Source organism: Anas acuta, chromosome 1, assembly GCF_963932015.1.
Source record: "Anas acuta chromosome 1, bAnaAcu1.1, whole genome shotgun sequence".
In the NCBI taxonomy this organism is placed as follows: Eukaryota; Metazoa; Chordata; class Aves; order Anseriformes; family Anatidae; genus Anas; species Anas acuta.
In genome coordinates, this window is record NC_088979.1 from 147,869,043 (window position 1) to 147,892,241 (window position 23,199).

At 40.0% G+C, this 23,199-nt stretch overlaps 1 protein-coding gene across 1 annotated transcript in view; it reads right to left on the reverse strand.

Moving 5' to 3' along the window:
- APPL2 (adaptor protein, phosphotyrosine interacting with PH domain and leucine zipper 2) overlaps window positions 1-23,199 on the reverse strand; it is a 37,682-nt gene that overhangs the window by 6,662 nt on the left and 7,821 nt on the right. Inside the window, exons 3-14 of the mRNA XM_068664438.1 lie at window positions 16,293-16,352; window positions 15,717-15,788; window positions 12,290-12,377; window positions 10,078-10,119; window positions 9,901-9,959; window positions 8,774-8,920; window positions 6,278-6,360; window positions 2,122-2,280; window positions 811-999; window positions 442-484; window positions 307-363; window positions 100-188 (exon numbers count right to left, since the gene is read on the reverse strand). Coding sequence (XP_068520539.1) covers window positions 100-188; window positions 307-363; window positions 442-484; window positions 811-999; window positions 2,122-2,280; window positions 6,278-6,360; window positions 8,774-8,920; window positions 9,901-9,959; window positions 10,078-10,119; window positions 12,290-12,377; window positions 15,717-15,788; window positions 16,293-16,352 — 1,088 coding nt within the window. The remainder of the gene's footprint in view (window positions 1-99; window positions 189-306; window positions 364-441; window positions 485-810; window positions 1,000-2,121; window positions 2,281-6,277; window positions 6,361-8,773; window positions 8,921-9,900; window positions 9,960-10,077; window positions 10,120-12,289; window positions 12,378-15,716; window positions 15,789-16,292; window positions 16,353-23,199) is intronic.

Genomic DNA, 23,199 nt, shown 5'->3' on the forward strand with positions numbered 1-23,199 from the left:
CAAAGCCAGAGCCCAGAGAGGCCTGGGTGACGGCTGCCCTGTCAAAGGAACACAGCTGAGCACACAGCAGGCTCTAGTCCATGAAAGTGAGCATTTTACCTGGAATGGTGAGCTTCATGTTTTTTCCCAAAGGTGGTAATGGGAGTCACTGCTTGTAGGGCTGTCTGGTTTAACTTGATTGCAGCTGCCTAGGAAAACAAAACAGCAACTCTTTTTTACATTTGTACATTGGGTGTATCGTCTTGTAAAGAACAACAGCAACGCAAGTTAGAAGGAATGGACTGAAATACGGAAACAAGCTCCCACCTCTGGATTGTCGGTGAGATAGATCTGTCTGGAGATGTTGTTGATGGCACATATCCACTAGAAGGCAAAAACGAAACTCAATTCTTCAAGCTCACTTGTATACAAAAATGACAAACATTAAGATAATATTTTTACCTCTTCATATTCCTTCTTGCTTTCTGCTTGAAGAGTTATACCCCTAAAATGCAAACACAGTGTATCAGTGCTAGCAGTGGACAGAAGGAATGTCTGGCTTCCAGTCTTATAATAAAGCCACCAAACTTTGGCTCTATTAACCATCAAAGGAACAAAAATCATAAATAAGCTGCAGCTAAAGCAGCTTTAAATACTGCCTTTGCTTTTCAGGCAGTTGTGGGGGAGGATGGGAATGAACACGGTTTTAATTTGGAAACAGCTTTCTGGAAACCCAGAAAGGCTTACTATTACAGCAAGCATGTTTTACAGGAAACAGCATCTGAAAGGGTAGGCATGACTGGCTGTCCTCAAAGAAAACCTGTCTCATACGCTTTGCCCGTAGGAGTAGTAATCTGGAAGCAGTATCTTCTGTCTTCGCAGTCTACAGCCATAACAGAGCAGTTGTCCAGGTCCTGAATCAGTCCTCCAGCTACCGCTCCCCTCGGCTGACACATCAAGTTGCCACCTTGAGTGAAGAAATAGAGTCTTTCCCAGGTTGTAGTCACCAGACCTGTTTTACTACAGAGAAGATGCAATGATAAAGACTCGTTGGTATTTAGAAATGACTCCAAATGACCTTACGAAACTTCAAACAAACCCTGGTGCTAAAGCTGAACTTTTGTTCAACCCTGGACATTCTTTAATGATGAGTCTCTTTAGAAGTAAAAACCACCTATTCCTAGCAGAGACTAATCCTTAATAAAAGCTGGAGAAATAAATCAATTCTAAACATCCCAAGTCACTGCAGAGAATCTTTTTCTCTCCTAGTTAAGGAATAAACAAATTGTTAGTACTGAGTAACTGACATGAAATACAAGTAAGATTGATTTTAAAAAAAGTATTTTCAGATGATGAGCAGCACGAGCAGTTTCAAAACAGAGCCATCATAAGAAAAAGTGTCTTCTGCAAGTATTACCTCATAACCCATCTCTTCCCTAGCTAAGAAGTCCTTTCTATTGTATTGTAATCCAGCTCTTAGAATGCTGCTATAAATAAATAAATATCCCATACAAAGAAAAAAAGAACAGAAAAGAAGATTACTAGTCAAACAGAAATGACCTGAAGCTTAATTAATTACAAAGGCTGGGTTACTATACGCCACCAAATTCTGCTGCTGTATATACATAGCTCCTGTGGAAGGTGATGGAAGATTTTATTTGGAAAATCTGCAGAAGCAACTCTACGTATGGTATACATTCCAAGTTATGCACTTGCATTGTCCACAAAACTTCTAGTTATGCAAACAAGGTGGTTTATGAAAACCCGTATTAAATACAGAATATAGCTCTTCTTTGTAAACACCATGTTTTCATTAGCCCTAAGAATTAGGAACAATCTGAGCCCTGCCCCACAAGCTTCTAATTTTCAGCCAGCTGAACACAGGAACTATCCCTGAAGGTGAATTAATCCAGAAGTAAATTTCTGTGTTCAGGGAAACTGCTTCAAATGCCTCTAATTGGTTTAAACTTCTAAAACATACTGTCAAAGTTGACAAAAATACTTTGAGCTGAGGGGTAAAGCTACTGCAGTGAACAAGGAGTCTAAAACTTCGTTACCTAAGGAGTCTTGAAGATCTAAAAAGAAAATATGTAGCAACAAGTTGGCGATTAAAGAAATGAGCAAGTAGAACAGCCTTCTTACTTTCTAAGATTCAGGTAGCCAGCCTTCTGGATGAGGTTTCTGTTGATAGCAGGTGAAGTTACATCAGAGTCTGGGGTGTAAACAGATTCATTAACTGAAATCAAGTCCTGCTGGGATACCCTCATTTTTTCAGCTTCAGCATCTAACTCTCCCTGTATGCTGGAAAACAAAACAAAACAAATCCAAAGCCATCATTAGTCAATTTATATCAGGTTATAGCTAACATCGGTAACGCAACATGAACAAAAACGCCAGCTGAGATCACATATGAATCCGACTGAATGTATAAACATTTGAGTAAAATCTCTTACTGGTTTGGAGAGTAATGAATGCAAAGATAAAATTTATTTTAAGAGCAGATTTTATAGGAAATGTAACATAAGACTACATGCCCGAGGCTTTCTCTAGGGACTGGATAAATCCATTCAGTTAGGAAAGAATTGAAGAAGCAGCATACTATAGGGAATTGCTCCCAGAAAACGCCATCTGAAGCTGACAGACTAGATACATACACTCTGAAGATATTAACACTGGTTTAAGGAAAATATGGCTGTCTTTGGAGGCTGGTAGCAAAAGCACAGCCAGGATTTCCCCTTGCTCTTTAGTTTGAAATCCCAGCTGGAAAGTGTGTGAACTTGCTCTCAGTATTTCTCAAACAGTAGTTATGCTTTTTTTCCCCTCCAATTTGTGTTGAAGGTCTTCTTTCCCCAAACAGTATACAGAGATCAGAATTATTCTGTGAGCCTGAAATGAGTACACAAGGCATGCTGAGAATGAAGAAGTAAGTTATTTTTTTGAAACGGAGAGAAATCTTCTAAAATCAATGCATGTATGAGTTTACATGACTTAACATATGCAAGTGGTGCTCTAATATAACAGCACAGTTCAAAGTAGGCCTTGCTATAGTACTTCTTGACTTTCATAGAACAACTTGTTATTCCTGCCATGGTGTAACACACTGGAATTCCTGTAAATTCTCCTAGAAGCTACTTCCAAGCATATGAAGAGTAAGAAGGCAACTGGGAACTGCAAGCACAGATTTACAAAGGACAAATCATGCCTGCCAACCCTGATTGCCTGCCGTGATGCGATGGCTAGCTTGGTGGATGTGAGGAGAGGAGCGGATGACGTTTGACTTGACATCAGCAAGACTTTTCACATGGTCTCCCACAGCACCCTTTTAGCCAAATTACAGAATCACAGAATCATCTCGGTTGGAAGAGACCTCCAAGATCACTGAATCCAACCTCTGACCTAACACTAACCAGTCCTCCACTAAATCATCTCCCTAAGCTCTACACCTAAACATCTTTTAGAGACACCCAGGGATGGTGACTCAACCACTTCCCTGAGCAGCCCATTCCAATGCCTAACAACCCTTTCGGTAACAAAGTTCTTCCTAACATCCAACCTAAACCTCCCCTGGCACAACTTTAGCCCATTCCCCCTCCTCCTGTCACCAGGCACCTGGGAGAATAGATCAATTAATGAAATACAAACTGGAGAAATGGACTACAAGATGGATAGAAAACATGGCTGTTTCTGTAGAAAACATTAGGGTAGAAAACATTAAAGGGTTGTAATTGGTGATACACAAAGCCCAATGAGAACTGCTTTTCAGCCTCATGAGATGAAGGCTAAGAGGAGCTCTTACTGCTAGCTGAAATACCTAATGGCAGAGCATACACCAGATGGAGCTAGACTCTCCTTGGAGGCGTGCAGCAACAGACACCAGAGAGCAGACACAAATTGTAGCAAGATGCTGTGTATGTGTGTGATAGAAATACCTAAAATTGGACTGGATACAGCACAGAGCACTCTGCTCTAGCTGATCCTGCTCTCAGCAGGTGACTGGATGAGATGACCTCTTGAGGTCCATATTGCAGAAGCTGTCCTTTGACTTCCAGAGAAACAATATCAGTATGTATTTGATTTCTTTATTCACTTTTCCATACTTTAGGAGTTATTAACTGCATCCAGACTATTAGAAAAACTCCTGAGGTGAGAACATAACAGTATTTGTCACTGCTTATCTTAAAAGGCCATTAACCCCTGGCACCTATGCTTTAAGCATCTTTAAACCTCTACTTGCATCCCCAGTGGTTAAAGCTTTTGGAGTACGTGCGTAGATGATACTGCCTGCACAGAGCTTGTATTTCTTAAAAATAAAACTATTCTGGCATCTTCATGGTTCGTGAGACTGGAATCTCCTTCCTAAGGCTCATTTCTTTTCTTTCCAAGACAGAAAAGCAAGAAAAACTGAGAATTCTGAAATCCTTCTCCATGCATTTGTGGCAGCTAGACAAATCGGTTACTGAGAATATGTCAATGATTTCTCCTTTCTAATGTGTTTTGACATTGTTAGCAGTATTTACTATGTAAACGAAAATACTTTTAAATATGAAGAGTCAGTTTCGCAATCAGCTTAAATAGATGCAAGACCACATTGCTGCTGACATTTCTAGCTGCACAATGGCTCTCATCAGCGTGTTGTTCCAAATGAAAACAAATGTGACAAATAAAAAGCTTTTAGTCTGTTTAGCAAGCAGATCTGACTCACTGAAGCCTTGTGATCCCTAGCATTAAAGAAGGAAAGCATTGGGCAGCACGTTTTTTCAGTGGCTGTGTAACCTTAAATAATGAAACCAAGTTCTGTCGGTAACTGCTGAGCTGCAGAGTCAATCGAGATTTTGCAAGCTTCTCTTTCGGGTTTTCCAAAGACATCACACAACACCACACAACTGCACTATTTACATTTGAGTTGTACTTTCCAGCTTTGCTGCATGACGGAAAACATGAAAATCAGACTGAGCAAACCAATTGAGCAGCCTATTTTTGCTTTCATTCAGTATTGTGTACTGTCCAGAGTGCAAACCCACCCAAGTTTTCAACAAGGGCTTATTCTACAGTGACAATCCTGTGATAAGATCCTAACTCTGCCTCTAAGATATTGGCAGCATGCTCTACCTTTAATAACGTGCACTATTTAAAGGGAGTTTAAAATCTGTCCTCCAATCGATACAAGTGGTATGTAGACTGTAGAGGAATTTATTTGAAAATGGAGCATAAGAAGATACATAAATAAGCATAAAATTATAGGAAATAAAGAAACATTTAGCAAAAGAATCTCCTACACAGGGAGATTACTGGTAACACTGTTCTCAAATTAACAAGCATGCATTATTTAAAATGCCACCAGAGTCAGCATAAGTAATGACTTGGAGATACTCCAATATGAAAGGTATGAAGCAATAAAGCGAAGGGTTCAGCCTAGCATTCCAGCTGATTTAAAATAAACGATGAGTGTTCCCTCTAATATGATTACATTTTAAATGTAAAGTTTATAACATTTACAAGGACTTAATTATAAAGAGAAATGTCAATCTCCATTACAAAAATAGGAGGACAAAGAGAGGGAACAAAGAAAAAGTACTCTCAAAAGCAGGAAAGCACTGAAATAGCAAAAGCATTGAAATAGGGACTTAAAAATTCATGTTGAACTCAGTGGACTGATACAGGCTATACCAGATGCAACGAGTATTGCCCAGGGCAAGGAGTTTTAGTTTCCTTGTGTATCTACAACATCAAACACTGCAAGACCTAAATCCTTATCTGGGAGGTTACTTTAACAATAATCCATTATTATTACAGAATCTCAGAATTGTCTAGGTTGGAGGAGACCTCAAGATCATCGAGTCCAACCTCTGACCTAACACTAACAAGTCCTCCACTAAACCGTATCACTAAGTTTAACATCTAAACGTCTTTTAGATGTTGACCACAGCAAGTATACACACCTCTAATTCAGAACCAGCAATTATAAACACCTCTAATTCAGAATGCACTTTAGCTTTGTTATATTAATTCTATTAACCCATTGCAAAAAAATAAAGCATTTGAGCACTTTACAGGATACAGTTCCTGGCTATACTGTAAAAACACTGTGCAGTGCACTGGCAGCACTTTCCTTTACATGCACAAACACACCCCCTTTCCACCTGCTATTTTAACAAAATATGCCCAACAGTGCAATGCAAGCATGGAAGTACCCTCCTGAGCCAGAAACATGGGTGCTGCCCATTATGTGCTGAAGGTTTCAGTACTATTGCTCAGAATTCAAAAGAGCAAACAAAAAGAAGCAAAAGTATTTTGCTACCTTTGAACCATGTCCGAAACAGATGACAAAAAGCTGTCCATTCTTTTGGAAAACATCTCTGCTCCTTTCTTGAAAAAGTTGATCTGAAAAATACAAATAAGAGACACTGGAAGTCATCCTGGTTTTGGTAGACAAAAAACAGATTGCTTGAACTGGGTTAACAGTGATCCCATTACGATTGATGCTTTGGGCTGGCAAACAAATATGTGATTAAAACAACTGTGTTGACTTCTTGTATTTTTCTTTTTTGCTCCTTCCCACCCGTTCATGTACCCCTTTACACACACAAGCTATTGGCTGCTGACAGGTACGTTTCCAATGAATTGCTGAATGACTGCTAAGAGGGAACAGGCAGCCTCCTCCCATCCTAGCCCCGTACAGAATTGGTTCTGTGCTGTCACGAGCCATTGTGTGCAGTAACACCTCACCAAAAGGACTGGAACATAAATTGTCCATTAGATTTAGTAGGCCAACCTGGAAATTTATAAACTGCTACAGCAAAGGCAGACAAGAAAACGATGAAGTGTAGCTGCACTAGCAGAAGTCTCTAGGGCAATCAATTACATCAACTACAGTTTTACCATGGATTTTGTTCTGCTAAGGCCAAGTGCACTTTTTATTACAGATGAAGAGTCCCCTTTGCTGTTATGGCTCAGCACGCATGCAGTAGCAGCAAAGCACTCAGTGTAGACTATCTTAGATTTCATTTCTGGCTGTGGGGCACACAGACATAGTTAGGAATTACTGACAGCTCTGTGAATCATGGACATAGGTAGTGGTGTGTGTGCAATTAATTATTTTTTCCCCCCCAAAAAAAAGTGAGTTACTTCGGAAATAAATGCAAAAACATCAAAACAATTCTCTGCTGTTAAGCAATTTATTAGATATTTATTAGTATTACTATTTATTAGTATTTAATATAAATATATTTAATATTATTACTTTATATAAATATAACATAATATAAATATATTTAATATTATTATTTATTAATATCAAATTATTAGATATTTAATCCAATTTTGCTTGTGATTCCACTCCTTTCCCCTATTCCTGGGACACAGAATTCCTCTTGCCTGTAACTTACATTTCTGCAGCTATGTTCTTGACCACAGATTCCCCTTACAGACAAAGGAGAGAAAGCAGACTCTTTTCAAGAATGATTCACCTATTTACTTCAGAAAACTAATGCAGAAGGGAAGAGCCCTACATTCCACTGAATAATGAGAGACTGCCATGCCTGTCTTAGATGTTGATGCCAGTTTTCAGTCAAATAGAATCACCGGTTGGAAAAGACCTCCAAGATCATCCAGTCCAACTTGAATAAACCCTCTATACTAGCCATGACTTCTAAAAAATTCTTATGTTCCTTCTTTGGAAACATGAAATATTAGACATGTTTTGAGCAACTAATAAAGAAAATACATACTTTAAAAGCTAATGGGGGGAGGTAGGGGGTTCACAGTATTTAAAGAGCAGTATCAACTGGCTTCTGGCTGTTCAGTCATTCCCATGACAACCTGAGACTTTCCTGTATAAAGCAATGAGAGACTTTTTTTTGCTAGATCAAGGAAGTTGTTTGGCTTCCAGAAAAGGGAAACAGGTGCAGTTTTTTGCTCAGGATAAGTAATTATACACTAGAGAGACAGAATGAATTTCCATGTAAAACAACTGAATTCTCTTTAAGTACCTACTTTATATAGGACACATTATCTGCAGCAGACACAGGACACTTGACATGGTGATCCAAGCTACCATCTCAAACAGACCATTGCATTCATTTTTCCATGACCCAATTCTCATTTTCCCTTATGCTTTCTTTCATCAGTGTTGAAGCACAATAGACCCTTAAAATGGGCAAGTCATGAGAATCAAGTGTTGTGAAAGTGCTCGTTTATTAATCTTCCTGACATCCCGGAGGGTCAGGTTAATGGTATCACTGCTGCAATTTACAGATTTGAGAAATGTGTGTTCAGCCACTATATCAAAGTGCTGGCAGAATAAAGATTAGAAACAGGATTTCCCAGATTTATGCTCAATCCACCCTACTGTTCTGTCCTTCTAGTTCTCCAGTGGATGCTCTGTTCCCTGTCGTGTACACTCCTCATCAGTATGCTGAACATTATGTGCCAGGAGGGGAACTGCTACATAGGAGAGTTTGTGCAGACACAGAGTAAAGAGTAGAAGTAAATGCTGTTGTACAGATAGCTTAGCTGTGAAAAGAATTAACCCCAGGGTCATTTTGCATACATGTGTATGTAAATGTATGGATAATAGTACATATTTTTCCCATTGCTATCTTTCCTGGATAGCTAAACATTCAACCATCTGCCACAAACAAAACCATTTGTTAGAACCTAGGCATGCTGAATAAAGTTGTTTAGTTTTCTTTTATTTTCATTTGTAAGTTCTCAAAAATAAATAAATATCCAGAGCTACAATGATTCACTTTCCCTGGTAAAGGTATAACTGATAGAGTTGTTTTACTGTCCATACCTGTCCTCGTGTATATCCTAGCATAGGTTCCATCATTGCCACTCTCTTCCTGTACTGCAGAGCATTCAGGGCACAGTAATACTGCAGAGATGAAAGATGCTGCTTTCTCCTTGCATTTGCCACTTCTTTGGCCACTTCTGCCTTAAGCTAAACGAAAATTGATAAGAGGTTGACAAAGTGTTATGATGCATATGGGTATATTTACTGATTATTTTCAAATTATCTTTAAACAACAGTCATTACAGAACTTCTCCACGTTAAAATGAAGGATGAGAAACTAATAAAGCAAATCCAAAACCCAAATCAACTTCGAGCCCTGCTCTGTCAAGATACTTAAGCATTTGGACAATCCCTGTGACTATAAACTCAACTACCACAACTAACATTCTAGATCTGATCTCAATGCAAGAGATTTATTTGCAGCTGAGATCACAACACAAGCCTCTAAGTGCAGAAAGCAGAGATGAATAATTCACAAGATGCTGTATCACATTCTGTTCTGCAATGCACTTCCTTTGAAAGACCATCTTGTAGGACTGAAGCACTCTTAAAGGATAGGGCCAATCATACATTTCCAGCATACAGAGGTATATTTTGGAATAGTGCTCCAGTGGGCAATGAAGAAGAAACGTAAAACAATCCCACCAACATGGTTTGGTGTACTGTAAATGAAATGACAATCCATACAGAGAACTCTAGCAGAAAGGCAGATGTGAAACAATGGTATGCTTTATAAATAGCAGACACAAGGCTTCATGACATGGTTTACAATGAATTGCACCAGTGATACAGTATCATCACATTAGCTGTACAATAGTAGGTCCATACAAATCTACTTAAGGCCATTTGGATCGCATCTGTCTGAAGAGCTCCTCTGGACCTGAGGGGCTCTAGTTCAGCAAGATACTTGGTCATTTGCTTAACTTGGGGAAAACAGGTATAACTTTGCTGAATGGTTGTCTAAAAGCTTTGTGTCTGCTTAGAAACTAAATCACGAGTAGTCTTGAGCTACCATGACTTTAACTGATGAACTCTCCAAAATTCTTAAGTGTATGTAGGGACTAGCTACAATGATGAAGACAGAACGGCTGATGAAAACTTTTCCTTTTCCCTCTTACGTTCTTTACCTTTTCATTTTCTTTCCTTTTCGGTAACCTGCTATACTTTGCCATGGACACGTCATGTTCTGTAGACAAGGAATATTATTTTTTTTAGAAATGTGATGTGTGTGTGCATAGATAAAAATGTCTTCTGTGATATAACAGGTGCACGCCATTAGAAACAAACAAAACCAGGAAACATACCATTGCTAGCAAGGCCAAAAAGATCCTTCAACGTGCTTACTTCTGGAAAAGAGAAATTGAATATTCAAAGTAAAAGCTGCTGTAAACGCTTTGTTCAACTGAGATGACTTATGGCACTGTTAAAACCTAAGTCATTCCAGTCCTTTCAAAGCAGAGATGCACACACAAGTCATGCCTATCTTGAAAATGATAATAAACCAGATCAGTTGCTAGAGAAATTAACAGACAGATAGGAAAGCAAGAGTGAAGTTAGTTTATTTGACTGAGAAAAGTTATCACTATGAAAAAGATTCCTTATATGTCAGTGTCATTTACCCAAAGCATTGTTTCACTATGCCTGCTATTACAAAAGGCCCTCCACTGCTTTAAAAGACCAGCAGTTCTGAACATCCTAACAATGCCTATATGATATCAAGAAATCTAATGAAGTCCTAGAGACACATGAACTAAGGCCCTTCCCTGTACATAATCTTCATCAAACTGGAACATTTTTTTTGACTAAGCTTCCCTGTGAAAATAAGTATTTGCCTTATCCATCCAATTGCTGGCTGGTGATGTTGACATAACAAACATTGGCCACCAGTTTCTGATGCAGGTAGGAGGAAGAGAAACTAAGCAGGCGACTCAACTTTCAGTAGTGTTGGTACAAATCACTTTCAGTTCCCCTATCAATGCATGTTTAACTGGCAAAACCCTTCTCAGAAACCAACAAACTAAGCACATTCACATGACCATAAGACCAGACATTACGCAACTCTGAAAAGAAAATGAGTAAACTGTAGGATGTCATCATGGTCTCTGATTATTTCTAATAACCTATTCAGAAATCAGTTTCATGCCACTTTTTTCTTCCCAGAACACTTCCACATGATTCCAATGCAGAATGACAGAAATTCTTCCCAGGTGTGACTAACTTGCACCTAAAGGTTTCTATAGTACTCAATACATAACAAAATCGGAAGTAAAACAAGAACACAGTTTATCTTCTCTGCTTCCTTGTTTAATCCTGTGATGAAATTTCAGTATGGCCAATCCTCTGCTAAAAACGCTGCTCTACAGATTGCGTCAGAGCAAAACGGTGTTGGGGATGGATGGAGAGAATAAAAAAAGATTTTGACATCCAGGTAAACTGAATAAACTTCCATTTTTTTGTCACGAACCAGCTGAGGCTTTGGTTGCATCTTCTTTTTCCATCTCCTTTTATGAACTAGGGACATAATCCATACAGATGGGACCAGATTCACTGCATCAGTGAGACCACATTAAAGAGGTGTAAGACCATTTATAGAATCAACATCTGAGCATCCAAATACAAATATTTGGTACTAGATTACAAAATTACAAAAACTAGATTACAAAATACCCATTTTTATAAGTACTTTGATGTATCCCACGGTTTCAAATGAGATGCTACGATACCAGAAACTTCTAACAGTCACTATTTTGCTATTTATTTATTTCGTCTCCCATCAAAATGATGTTTTCCAAAAATATATAAACAGGAGAGTAAACTTCGCATGAGAAACATTGGTTGTTTTTTTTTTTTTTGCTAAGCCCTGGAAATGCTGCAGTAAGAACTCATGTTTCTGATGCCTATGTAGGTTACAGTGTCCTTGACCTCGACTATCAACTTGTCTCTTTTGAAATCAGAACAAATGTTTGCACTCCTGCTTTACTGTTTAAGGAATTTCCAAGTTTGCGCAATCAGGTTACTTGGAACTACCCCTGGATGGAAGGGGCTTAAAGAGAACTTATAAAGGAGGGGATATATCATACTATGAAGTTGAAAGAGCATTCCTGCTTGTGATTTTTTAAACAACCCCAAACTCTGGAAGTGGGATGAATGTTGTTTGCAAGCCAGATACATTGCTACATTTCCCTGCTTTAGGCAACTGTAACATTACTGGCTGCAGTGGAATTACACTCATGTAAAAGTGGAGTGACCCAACAAAGACCAAGTTGTGTATTTTCGAACTTGCACCACAAGGGGCATAACCCATACACGGCAAAACTGCACTATTTATGTCTGAGTAAAAGCACACGGCCTGTAAAGGAAATTCTGTAGCAGGAAAAAAACAAACAAATAAAAAAAAAAAAAACCTTTTCTGTGAGTTACCATAAGAACAAATTATATGACATTATGCCTCAGCTTATTACAAAACAAGCATGAAGGAACACCAAGAGGAAAATTAAAATTTAAAATAAAACTTACCTGTGAGATCCTTTTCCCGAAATTGTATTATTGGGAGAACCATTGTATCTGCAAGCTGTTTTGCCAATTCAGAATGAAGAATATTGAGCTAAAACAGAGAATAGAGAAATGCTCTAAGACAGAATGTAAATAAAAAGAATAACATGCACTGTCTGCTGCTGAACGATCTGTAACCAGTGTTTATACAGGCTAATAAAACACACATTGGTAACCTTAATCATGAGCAATACAAAATTCTTAGCAAAGCTCTCACCAAAAAAAAAAAAAAAAAGGAAGGTCCAGTGGTTTTATATTTCTACCATTTGGGATCAGAAATACCATATCAACACCACCAAGTGTCATTATTGTTCACAGAACCACAGAACCATTTAAGCTGGGAAGGACCTCTTGAGATCACCTAGTCCACCCACCTTGCTCAAGTAGGGTCAGCTAGGGCAGGCTACCCAGGACCATGTCCAGCCAGGTTATGAGAAACTTCACAGACAGAGACTCCATAACCTCTCCAGGCAACCTGTTCCAGTGCTTGACCACCCCTACACTATTAATCGTTCTGGCCTTATCCATGCCTTCTTCAAGAAAACATCAGTTTATCCAAATTCTTGTATTTGGGCCTTTATATTAATTACTTTGGAAACTCATGTAAAACACTCCTTGATACCACCTAAAAAAACAGGTCCACTGGACACTGATGGCTACAGACCAGCAGCCATCAACATATATCTTGAAGTGTGACATATTATCCTATTAGTTAATAACCAGGAACATGAGGCAGACTCGTCAGAAGATAAAACTGGAACAAAAACCTGTACCTTCATGCTGCACGTTGCTCACACTGTTTGACACAGGGAACCATTCCTGTCTCTTACTTTGGTACATTTATAAACACACATTTTGTCCAAACAAAAGACTCCAGTCAATGTAATTTGAAGTCTTCAAAATAAAACATAAAGCAATCTTAATTTGTATATAATTTAATGTGCCAATTTAAATTAAAACCTTCAATTCATCCACACTTCTATTTCTTTCACTTTGTGCCCCTCATATAAAGTCAGAAAAAGTTACGAGTATAACCAAAATTTTCAAAATTACAAGTTCAATGTCTGGCAACCACAGTCACCTCACAGATTTTGTCCCTCTCTTCATAATACTTGAGCTCAAATGTTTCCTGCTAAATTAAATGACTCCTACGGTCTTTCTGCATGCAACTGTCAACATCAACATGCCCTTTTCCCAGTAAGAATTAGATGACCACAGTGACCTTTTTCCACCAGAAAGATTAGCACCACATTCTACGTAATGCATCTTACTCCCACTTCCACATAGGTTGAGGCAGACCAACAAGCCCCAGTGGTTAAACTATGACCACAATAATCACAGTACTATAATCGCTCCATTTTCCAACCTAGTATCTACCACAGCTTTCTGGTGAACACTAAAGCACCCACTGCAGGCTTTCATTGTAACCTCTGCTTCCTCAATACACGTGGATGCCTACAGATGCAAGGCAAGTTTTTAAAAAAATCTTTTAAATATATATATACACATAAGTATTTGTGAAAGATCTATATATCTAACCTACAAAATATATTTCTCCCATGGAAGTAAAAGTACACAAAATCTTTCAAAAAAAAAAAAAGAAAAAAGACTCATGTTTATATATCACCTTACACAACTGAGTTCAGCCCTCAGCTAGAGTTGTTAAGACCTGTAATAATGAAGTCAGCTTTGGAGGAACAAACTGCAGAGTGATGATCCACAGGAGAACCATCTAAATTAGAGCACGAGCCCCAGCACTCTATGGGTTTTGAAGAGCCACACCTGCCATCTGTGCCCAGCAGACGAGGATGTAAGATACTTCCATCTACTTCAGTGCTTAAAACATATTTCTGTGAGACAGATGGGGATTTTGCACTAAGTGGTTAATTCCTGCCTACTGTTTTATAAGGATCCAAGAACTTTTCATTTCCCACATGCTGCATTAGAGCAGTTCACTTGATGATTAATTCTAGTGAGTAACCCAGCGGGACTTCATCTGTAATTTGCTTCTATTAACCAGATTTTGTTAGTCTCTATACCACAGAGTTACAGTTCCACTTCCATGACTAGAATCTCCTTCCATTCAGGAAGGTTACCCAGGACACAATCACAACAGGGGGCACTATTTTACCTTCACATTTTCTGTGATTAGGCTTAGGAAGGTAAGGATGAAGTCAGTATTTCCCACTTGACAACACAATACTACACTGGGGCAACTCAACTCCTGTAGAAAGGACAACTGGAAGAGATACAGGGGCTAGCTAACAGATGTGAAAGGTGGTTGAGGAATGGAGCAGGTTCTTGTGAGGGAAAATGTGACTGACAGAACTGAGCAGCAGGGTTCTCCACCTTCAGCCCACAAAAGGGATGGTTCTCTTGTAGCTGGGGAGGAGAATGTACTAGTTTTCACCTACTAACACATCACCAAGACAAGTACAAGACTTGTGACAGCAAATGCTCCTTTCAAGTATATCCTGAGAGCAGGCATGCAGCGGGATAAGGATAAGGGCAAAGTTAATCCTAGGAATTCTTCCCATTATGTCATTAGAGTTACCCATGGAATGAGCACAGCTCTCAAATTTATAACTTATTTTTGCCCTGCAATCAACTCTCTTTACCCTCCTCTCCCCAAAAGTAAACCATGTTATAGCCCTTTGTCTTCTAAGTGAAGGCTAGAAGTAGACTAAAGAAGAACAGCACTTCTCTGATGACACAGAGTCCTGCTCACACCAGAAAATGATGTATCAAATGAGACTGAAGCAGTAAGAACCCAGATATTGACATTAGAATGAAATGTTATGTGGGCAGGTCTAACAAGAGCACATTTAAGAAGACACCTGCTACTTAGCCGCAACCCATGGGGAGTAGAAGTGTTCAGCACATACAGCAGTAGTAGCTAACCTGCCTTCAGCAGACCTTTCTGCAGCCTCCCCAGACATGTTTGGATTCTCTGTGATCCTACAGTAAAATAAGCTGCAACTGTACCACTGCACAGCTGTTCTGTGCCCATCCCTGGATGGTTTGGGCTCAAACTGCAGTATTTAAAGCTTGAAAATAGAATTTTTAAATCAAATTAAATTAAAAATGGCCCCAGTCTACCTGAAACATATCTGACTTCAGTCTCTTTTCTAATTCCCCTATTTAGTAAGTTCAGCTTTGCTCTGTGAATAGCGCTTGCGAGGAAGCCACAGACCCAGCTCTAGTGCTGAAGAGACCATTACTAAAGGGTGGTATTAAACTTCTCTCCACCCCTGCATAAATGATTCTATAAAACTCTGACACGATCTGTCCTTCAGTGGGAAGGCTCAGAACCAAAAGGGCAAAGATCAAAAGGAAGAGCTCCAACATTCCATTAACATTGTAATAACAGAATAATGGCAACTCAAATTACCTCATCCACAACTTTTGAAAAGTAATGAAGGGTGGATATCACTTCTTCATCTCCTTTCCCTAAGGCAAAATGCTGAAAATAGAAAAAAGTATTTGGTTAGTAAATCAACAAAGCTGAGTATAAAACACAAGAAGTGTTTTACTACAAAGGTAATAAATACTTTTACAAAATGCAGTAAAACGAAATGGAAAAGCAATAACTCAATATATATATATATATATTCTTTATGCACTGCTACTCTTCTTTTAAATTAATGGATTTGGACAGCATGCAATTAATGCTTATCAGATTCATTTTAACATTATACAGTAGGAACAAGCTGGCTTCTGTCTTCATAAGCTTATTAACTCACATTTTGCACTTTTTTTGTCTTGTTTTTGTTTTGTTTCATTTCTTTTAATTTTAAGGATGCTGAGAAGTGACCCAATTCCCTTGAACATCCTGGGGAATTTTACAACAGTCTTTGCATGAAATCAAATAGATCCAACGCCCTGAGCACTTCTGGAAACCACACTCTTTGAACAGGCTTCTTTTCAAGGGCTGAAGAGTAAATCAGAGGCACAGTGTTGAGCATACCTGCTTTTCATAGGCGAGGAGCTGCTTCGAAAGCTGTTGTGTGGCAAGACACATTTCATTCTACAAACAAAAGTTACATATTAATAGAAATAATGACAAATCTTTAGCTCTGCTGTTACTACTATTTCATAACCAGCCTCTTGAATGAATCTGCAACTACTCAGACAAACATTCAGTTGCGTGTAAACAAACAGTCCCAAAATACCTGCACAGAGAAGCAGTAATAACAGGTACATTTCACACATAATCAACATGCAGTTTATTTCAGCTTAACCTCTTTGCACAAAGGTGAGATTTGTCATTTTGTTTTCTTCCAAGACAGAATCAGAACAATCTCAAACAAGTAAGCTGTCATACTAGCATAGGAATGTTTCATATTCATTAATTTGTTAACCATCTTTCTTCAAAATCCACAAGAATAAAGAGAACCCACAGATGTGCCTCTTTAAAACGTGATCACATTTGTTAGCAAGTTTGTTAGCCCCATTTGTTAGCAATGACTTAAAACTGGGGGGAAAAAAAAGAAAAAGGGAACAGGGGAACTCAGATCTGTCTCATACTTTGTCACATCCCTCTCTTGGTAACATCCAAAACTAATCGCCTGTAATTTCATTTTAAACATTACACATTTGGAGGGGGGGATAAAATATGCTAAGGCCATGGAGAGTTCGTAAAACTCAGGGCAATCTCTGAACTGCTTTTATAGCTGGTATACAAAACCATTAAAACTGGGACAGAGTTTGTGTTCCCTCCCTCACCGTCCTGAGCAAGCAGAGCATGGCGAAGTTAACCATCTGGGCCAGAAACAGCTTTAATTTGGCCTCCTGCCACTTCTGACATACTGCATTACAGCCTGCTGCTTCTGCACCACTTTGGCACGTCAGGAAGGAACGTTAATCTGGACAGCAGGGCTTGTCCCAAATGTTCAGCCAGAGTCTTAGGTGTGCCCAAGAGCACAGAAAGAAGAAAAAAAAAAGAGGCATAGCCACAGCAGCCTACGTAACAGCAGCTGTACGTGAATAACTGCACTGTGAACGCACAGCAGGAGGAGGATGAGCTAATTCTGACAATCTTAAAACACCTGGGCACTGGGCAGTAACACTCACAGGAGGCTGGAGGTGTGAGGGCAGAGGCCCTCCAAGTCACAAACAAGGGCTCAGAACTGGAGTTGATCTGGGCCCAAGTTCAGGTCATGTGCACCCCATGACTATTCTCACCATGCTCACAACAGGGGATTACAGTCTTGTTTCTTGCCTCAGACCAATTAGTAACAAGCATTACACTTTCATAAAGTAGCAATATCCAGGATTCACGTAAGATTTGCAGGTTATACGGATTGTGAAGTTTTCAATGTGAAAAGGCTCTACACAAACACTTGGCATTTAAGTATTTCCCAAGCCACTGGATGAAAAAGGAGGCTGTGCCTTCTAAGTTAGCAAACCTTGTAAAGGGCTCAGGGAAGGATGGAATAAGCCTTAATTATCAGCAGGGACACTTGAGGGAGCGAAACCTTCAAAGAGGGAGCTGGCAAGCAGTGAGCGGATGGCAGGAAGGATGAGACTTGCTCCATGTAGACTGATGACAGTAGAAGGGTGTGTTTGTTCGTGTGCTTGTGGCTGGAGTCCAGAGGTGGATTTAAGACTACAGAGAGCAGCAGAGGTTCTCAGGCATGGGATCTTCTCCATCAATGTCAAAGATAAAGCTGAGTAAAAGTTTTAAGAGTAAGTCCTCACACAGAAGCTGTGGTGCTATCTGTTAGTTTTATAGCTGGATCAATGAGAGAGGAATCTTCTGAAATAATCTGCATTTAAAAATAAGCCTTTTTCCGCTCTTTGTATTATTTCACTTATTCCTGCCGTACTATTTTCGAAATACATGTTGGTGGCTCAAACTTGCCAACATTAAAAACACCTTTGGAATATTAGGCTGACACCAGAGGTATTATATTCCTCTGTGCTAGCCATCCTCAAAGCTTCAACCAGTTTGATTTTTAAGATTACCAGATCCTCACCCTCCTTCCCCATCCCAGTGATATCCAAAGAGCAACAAGGAGCATCTTTACTCGTTGACGTGAGGCAGCCTGAGAGTGGGCATTGCACAGAGGTGTGGAAGAAGCATCTTCCAGCAATCACCACTCCCCAGGAGAGGTCTTTAGTATGTGACAGGACAAGAGGGAGAATACTCACACACACAGAGTGTCTCATGGGGTTGTAAGTTAACATCATGTCAAGCATACTATCAGGTGACAACAGCCACATAAAGACCCCAGGCAGACATCCACGGCACACTACCCCAGGTCCAAGGTGATGGAAGGGCCTGATATAAAATTTCCTTCAAAATTTTGGGTTGACTTTAAGCCAGCAGCTCCACATTCCACTTATGTGCCATTGATGCCAGCAGGACGCATTGCTCATGCCTCTTACTGGATTGGTTCTGTGTGTCAAAACACCACGAGCAAGTTTGTTACTCAATCCCTGCCCACCTGGAGGAGTTAATCCTGGGCCCTTCCCTCCTCCCTCCCAGCCTCTTTGTAACTCTCTCTGCCACTAGATTCATATCACAGCACACACACCAAACAAGCACTTGTAAATGATTCAAATTAAGCTGGTGAATTTAAACACCATCATATTGCATGAGGCACAGGAAGCAGGCAAAGTGCTCTGCTGACCCAGTGGTAATACAGCATTGCTAAACGCACTGATCTCAGAAAGTTTGGTTAATCCTCCTCCCATTTGTTCCTAACCAGCCTTAATTTTCTAACCCCTACTGCCACAATTTACCAGTCTCAAGAGTTAGAAATTACTTGGATTGCTTCAGCTGATAGATCCACTGAATCCAGGCAAATCATTTTATCGGGTTTCAATCTATTTCCAAAATATTTTCCAATACAATACAGCAACATTTACTTCCTTTATCCTGAAGGGACTGAAGTTCAGTAGACCATAGCAAAAGAAAAGCTATTGCACAGTCCCAACTGCCTATTCAGCATCTCTTCCACATTACCTCGAAACTTCAGAATTCATCAAGCATTTCTGGAGTGGGAAAGCTATTGATGAAATGATAGTTTCAGGCAGAAAACCAAGAGAAACCTGAACAGAAATCCAGACATTCTAGATGGAGACAAAATTAACCAGTTCTGGGCCTCACAAATTCATTAATTTTCATTAGATGACTTTATACAGCAGGGAAAACATCATTGCAGCATTAATGCAAAAAGTACACTAGAACAGACCAAAAGACTAGACACAAGCATGTATCCAGCAGACAGTTGCAATCACAGATAAAATCCTGTGCTTTTTAATTTAAAAGAAACAAAAACCACGGCTGGTAAACTAGGACAATCCCTAGGAATAGATTTTTGTAAAGTTCACTAACACCAGTTCACATAATAAGGTAATGGGAGTGGTGTCTTGAATCCAGCATTAATCCACCACAAATAAAAACCCAACGGATTAAAAAAACATTCTGTTAAATTCTTGGGTTACTTCAGTACCTCATCCTGCCTTCAAACAAGTCAGCAACAAAACGTCCAACTGTTGTTTTCTGATCTAGCACCAGAGCAAAGGCACATGATTTTCTGGGCTGATTCCACCTTCACAGTTATCACCTGTATTCACCAAGCCGTTCATATCAGGAGAGACTGATTTTTCTGTAACCTGTTCATAACAAAATCTCCACTGTCTTGGCCATTTACCAGTGTGGCAGTCCATCACTTTTTAGAATCTCTTCTATTTTCCAAAATACAATCAGAGAGCCAACACATTAAGGTCAGACAACTGTCTGTAGAAATACCTTCTAACAGGCTTCAGATTTGAGGTCATGTAAAGGATTAGGTTGAGCTATAAATTAACTGCTAAAGACAGAGAGAGCTATTCCATCACATCTACTCCCAATCCCAATATAATGAAGCTTTCTGCAAAGCTACTTTCCTACTGCAGCTAAAGCTGGCATTTTTAAAACTCTGCAAGTAACCAGCACACAGAACTGCCAAATGCTTCTTCATGTAAACAAGCAAGAGACTGGAAAATGCATTTATTCGGGCAGTCTGTATGTGCAGAATGACACATAGTAAAGTCCGACTTACATTTGGGAAAGCTTAATGCCTGATAAATGAGGAAAAATCAGGCAGGTGGTTGAGAGAAGAGGTCCACAAGGCAGTTGGAGCCTTCTCATCCTTTCAGAGCTAGGGAACACACTGACCTTCAAAACCAGACACAGCACAGAAAGAACAGGGTCTTGATATGGCTGTTTTATGCATCTCTGTCTGCATGTGCATGTTATCGTGCTACAAAATATAATTTTCCAGCAGTCTGGTGAATGTGACAGTCCCACACATTTAGGTTTCCATATTAAATTGCTTGGAATCTTGAACCCCACGTTGAGAGAAGCTAAGCCTCACCAGGGTGCCCAGGCTGCCCAGCACTTCACAAGATCAGGCTAAAATACAGTTTGCCTGCTGATTCACACCATGGCATTCAGTCCTCACAAATGCGGAAAGTTCAGCAAAGGATCAGCTAACAGCTTGAAAAAAAAAAGAAAAGGCACCAGTCAAAACTCTGCTGTAAAACAGCAAAAGCAGCCACCATAGGATTTCTAGAGAAGTAGGGAAAGAATCTTCAGCTTCCTGCGAAACAGCTCCTGTCAGCAGGGCATCTATAAATTTATGCTTCCTCGCAGTACTCAGGTCTCCAGATCCTGCTTAGCGCAACACTGGCTTGCTTCCAAGCACGGTGGCTCCCTCTTCATCAGCGGTATTAACATCACCTCCCAAGGCTTTGTAAACACAGCAGTTCCCAGGGGATAATGCCCTTTACCTGTTGGCAGCATATGGCGAATAAACCTCAAGAACTGCATAGGTACATGCTGCAAGCCTCCACTGAAAACAAAACAATACATACAGTGTTTCGCAGAAGTCAGTAGATGGTAAGATCAAACAAGAAGCACTGTTGAAAAATGCAAACATGAGGTGCAACAAATTCGGGGAGGAAAATAACACTCTTATAAAGCACTACTTAACAGTCCTGGTCAGATACAAGCCGTCCTGATACCTAGTAGTGCGGCGCATATAAACCAAGGCTGTTTCATAATTGTTGAGAGTTTCCTTAAGAGCCTGGCCATAAAGCTGCCTTACCCATGTGACTCTGGAGTCACAAGACAACTGCTCACAGAGACACTGAAGCCGAACAGAATTACTCTTCACAATTCCCGTGCTGTTCTCTCTCTGGATAGATTGCCAAAGGCAACATGGGTTTATTTTGATTCCCTTTCTGCCATCGCTGTTTTCAATATCTAGGCAGATTTATCAGAAATAATGAGATGAAACTTCTCTCCAAAGACATAATACATCTTGTTTTCCTCTAATTTGCTTAGCTGTTTATCCCTTCTAATAGTCCGCAGAGACACAACAGCCTCCTGAGTTCTTAAATGGCATTCCTTTTCATTATGTGAAGATCCCACGTAAGCTGTTTCTGTAGCGTGATGGAGAACTAGAGATGATGGCAAAGCTCTGCAAATAATTTACTGTGGCAGTGGGAAGCCAGGAATGTGAACTGGGCACAGCTTGGTCAAATACTGTGGCAAGAGCTCCAGCATGCGACCCAGTAAATTGAGTCCCTGCTTGCTGCATTACACACTGCTCAGGTAATAAAATGTCCAGAACAATTAACACAACATTCACAGAAATCAGGCAGCAGCAATGCCAGATGCAGCACGAGGGTTTGCTTGCAAAGAGGAAGAGCTACAAGAACAAAATCTGTAAGAAATATTTCTTCTGTAAGACTATCCACGCGATGAACTACTTCAGGGTGCTACAGCACAGATGGGAGAGCAGAACTAGAGCAGGAAGCACAACACGTACTCACACGGATGTGGTTTATTTGAAGAAGAAATATAAAAATGTTTCTCTGTATTTACACACACGGGCTTGTCAGAGCTACCGAGCCTTGCTCCTCGAGCACAGCTCATAAGTTTGGCTCCTGTGACCTTCTCCCTAACCACAGCATCACACGCTCACCTGCCTTGCAGCACCACAGCCAGAGGGTCTTGCACCTAAAGGAGAGCTGCTAAACCCATCGCCCAGCTGCAGCTTAAGGTTATGGGCTCTCATGCACCACCTGGCCCCATGTGCCTCGGCAGTATGACACCAGACACCTCCACATCACGACAGGGTGCTCCTGCCCCTGGGACAAAAGCAGCTCTAAGTCACTTCAAAGGTCTCTCTGCTGCCTTTACTGAAGCCCATCCCACTAAAAGTGCCCATCCCAGCAATCACCCTGCTGTCACTGGAAGAGCAGCTGGCTCTTTAAGGCATGTTAAACGAAGTTCTGCTTGAATGCCTAACTTTCTGAAATGTAAGAGCCCCAGCACCTAGCCAAATTCCTCTAATTTCAAGAAGAAAAAAAAAAAGGGGGGGGGGGGGAAGGTGAGAAGGAGGAGGCGTTAATAGTTTACAAAAAAAGGAGTTTTCAAATAAAAAATCCTACTTTCCAAGTGTTTAAAAAAAATTTCTGGGCAAATACTTCTATCTTTCTCGCATTCCTTTCCAAGGCACTGATCCAAGCATTTAGAGCAGCTTGAGCTGTCAATTTACAAACTTACTGCTGCTCTGCACACCAGGCAGTGTTCTGGGACAAATATAAGCATATATCCAGATGGATAATTAACAGCTTTCAGTTGGTACTAATTGCAAGTCCCCCGAGACTCTGCACTGCTCCATTAAGAACCATCAACTATTGTTATTTGATCACAAGTTATAGTGGTTTGAATTACAGGAAAAACCAAGTTTTCATCACAAAGAAACACCAAAATTCTAGTAAACTTCTCCAGGACATCTTGAAAATATCGAGACAAACCTGGGAGACCTTAAAGCTCAGAACACAGTTAGAAAGAAAAAAAAAAAAAAATTACA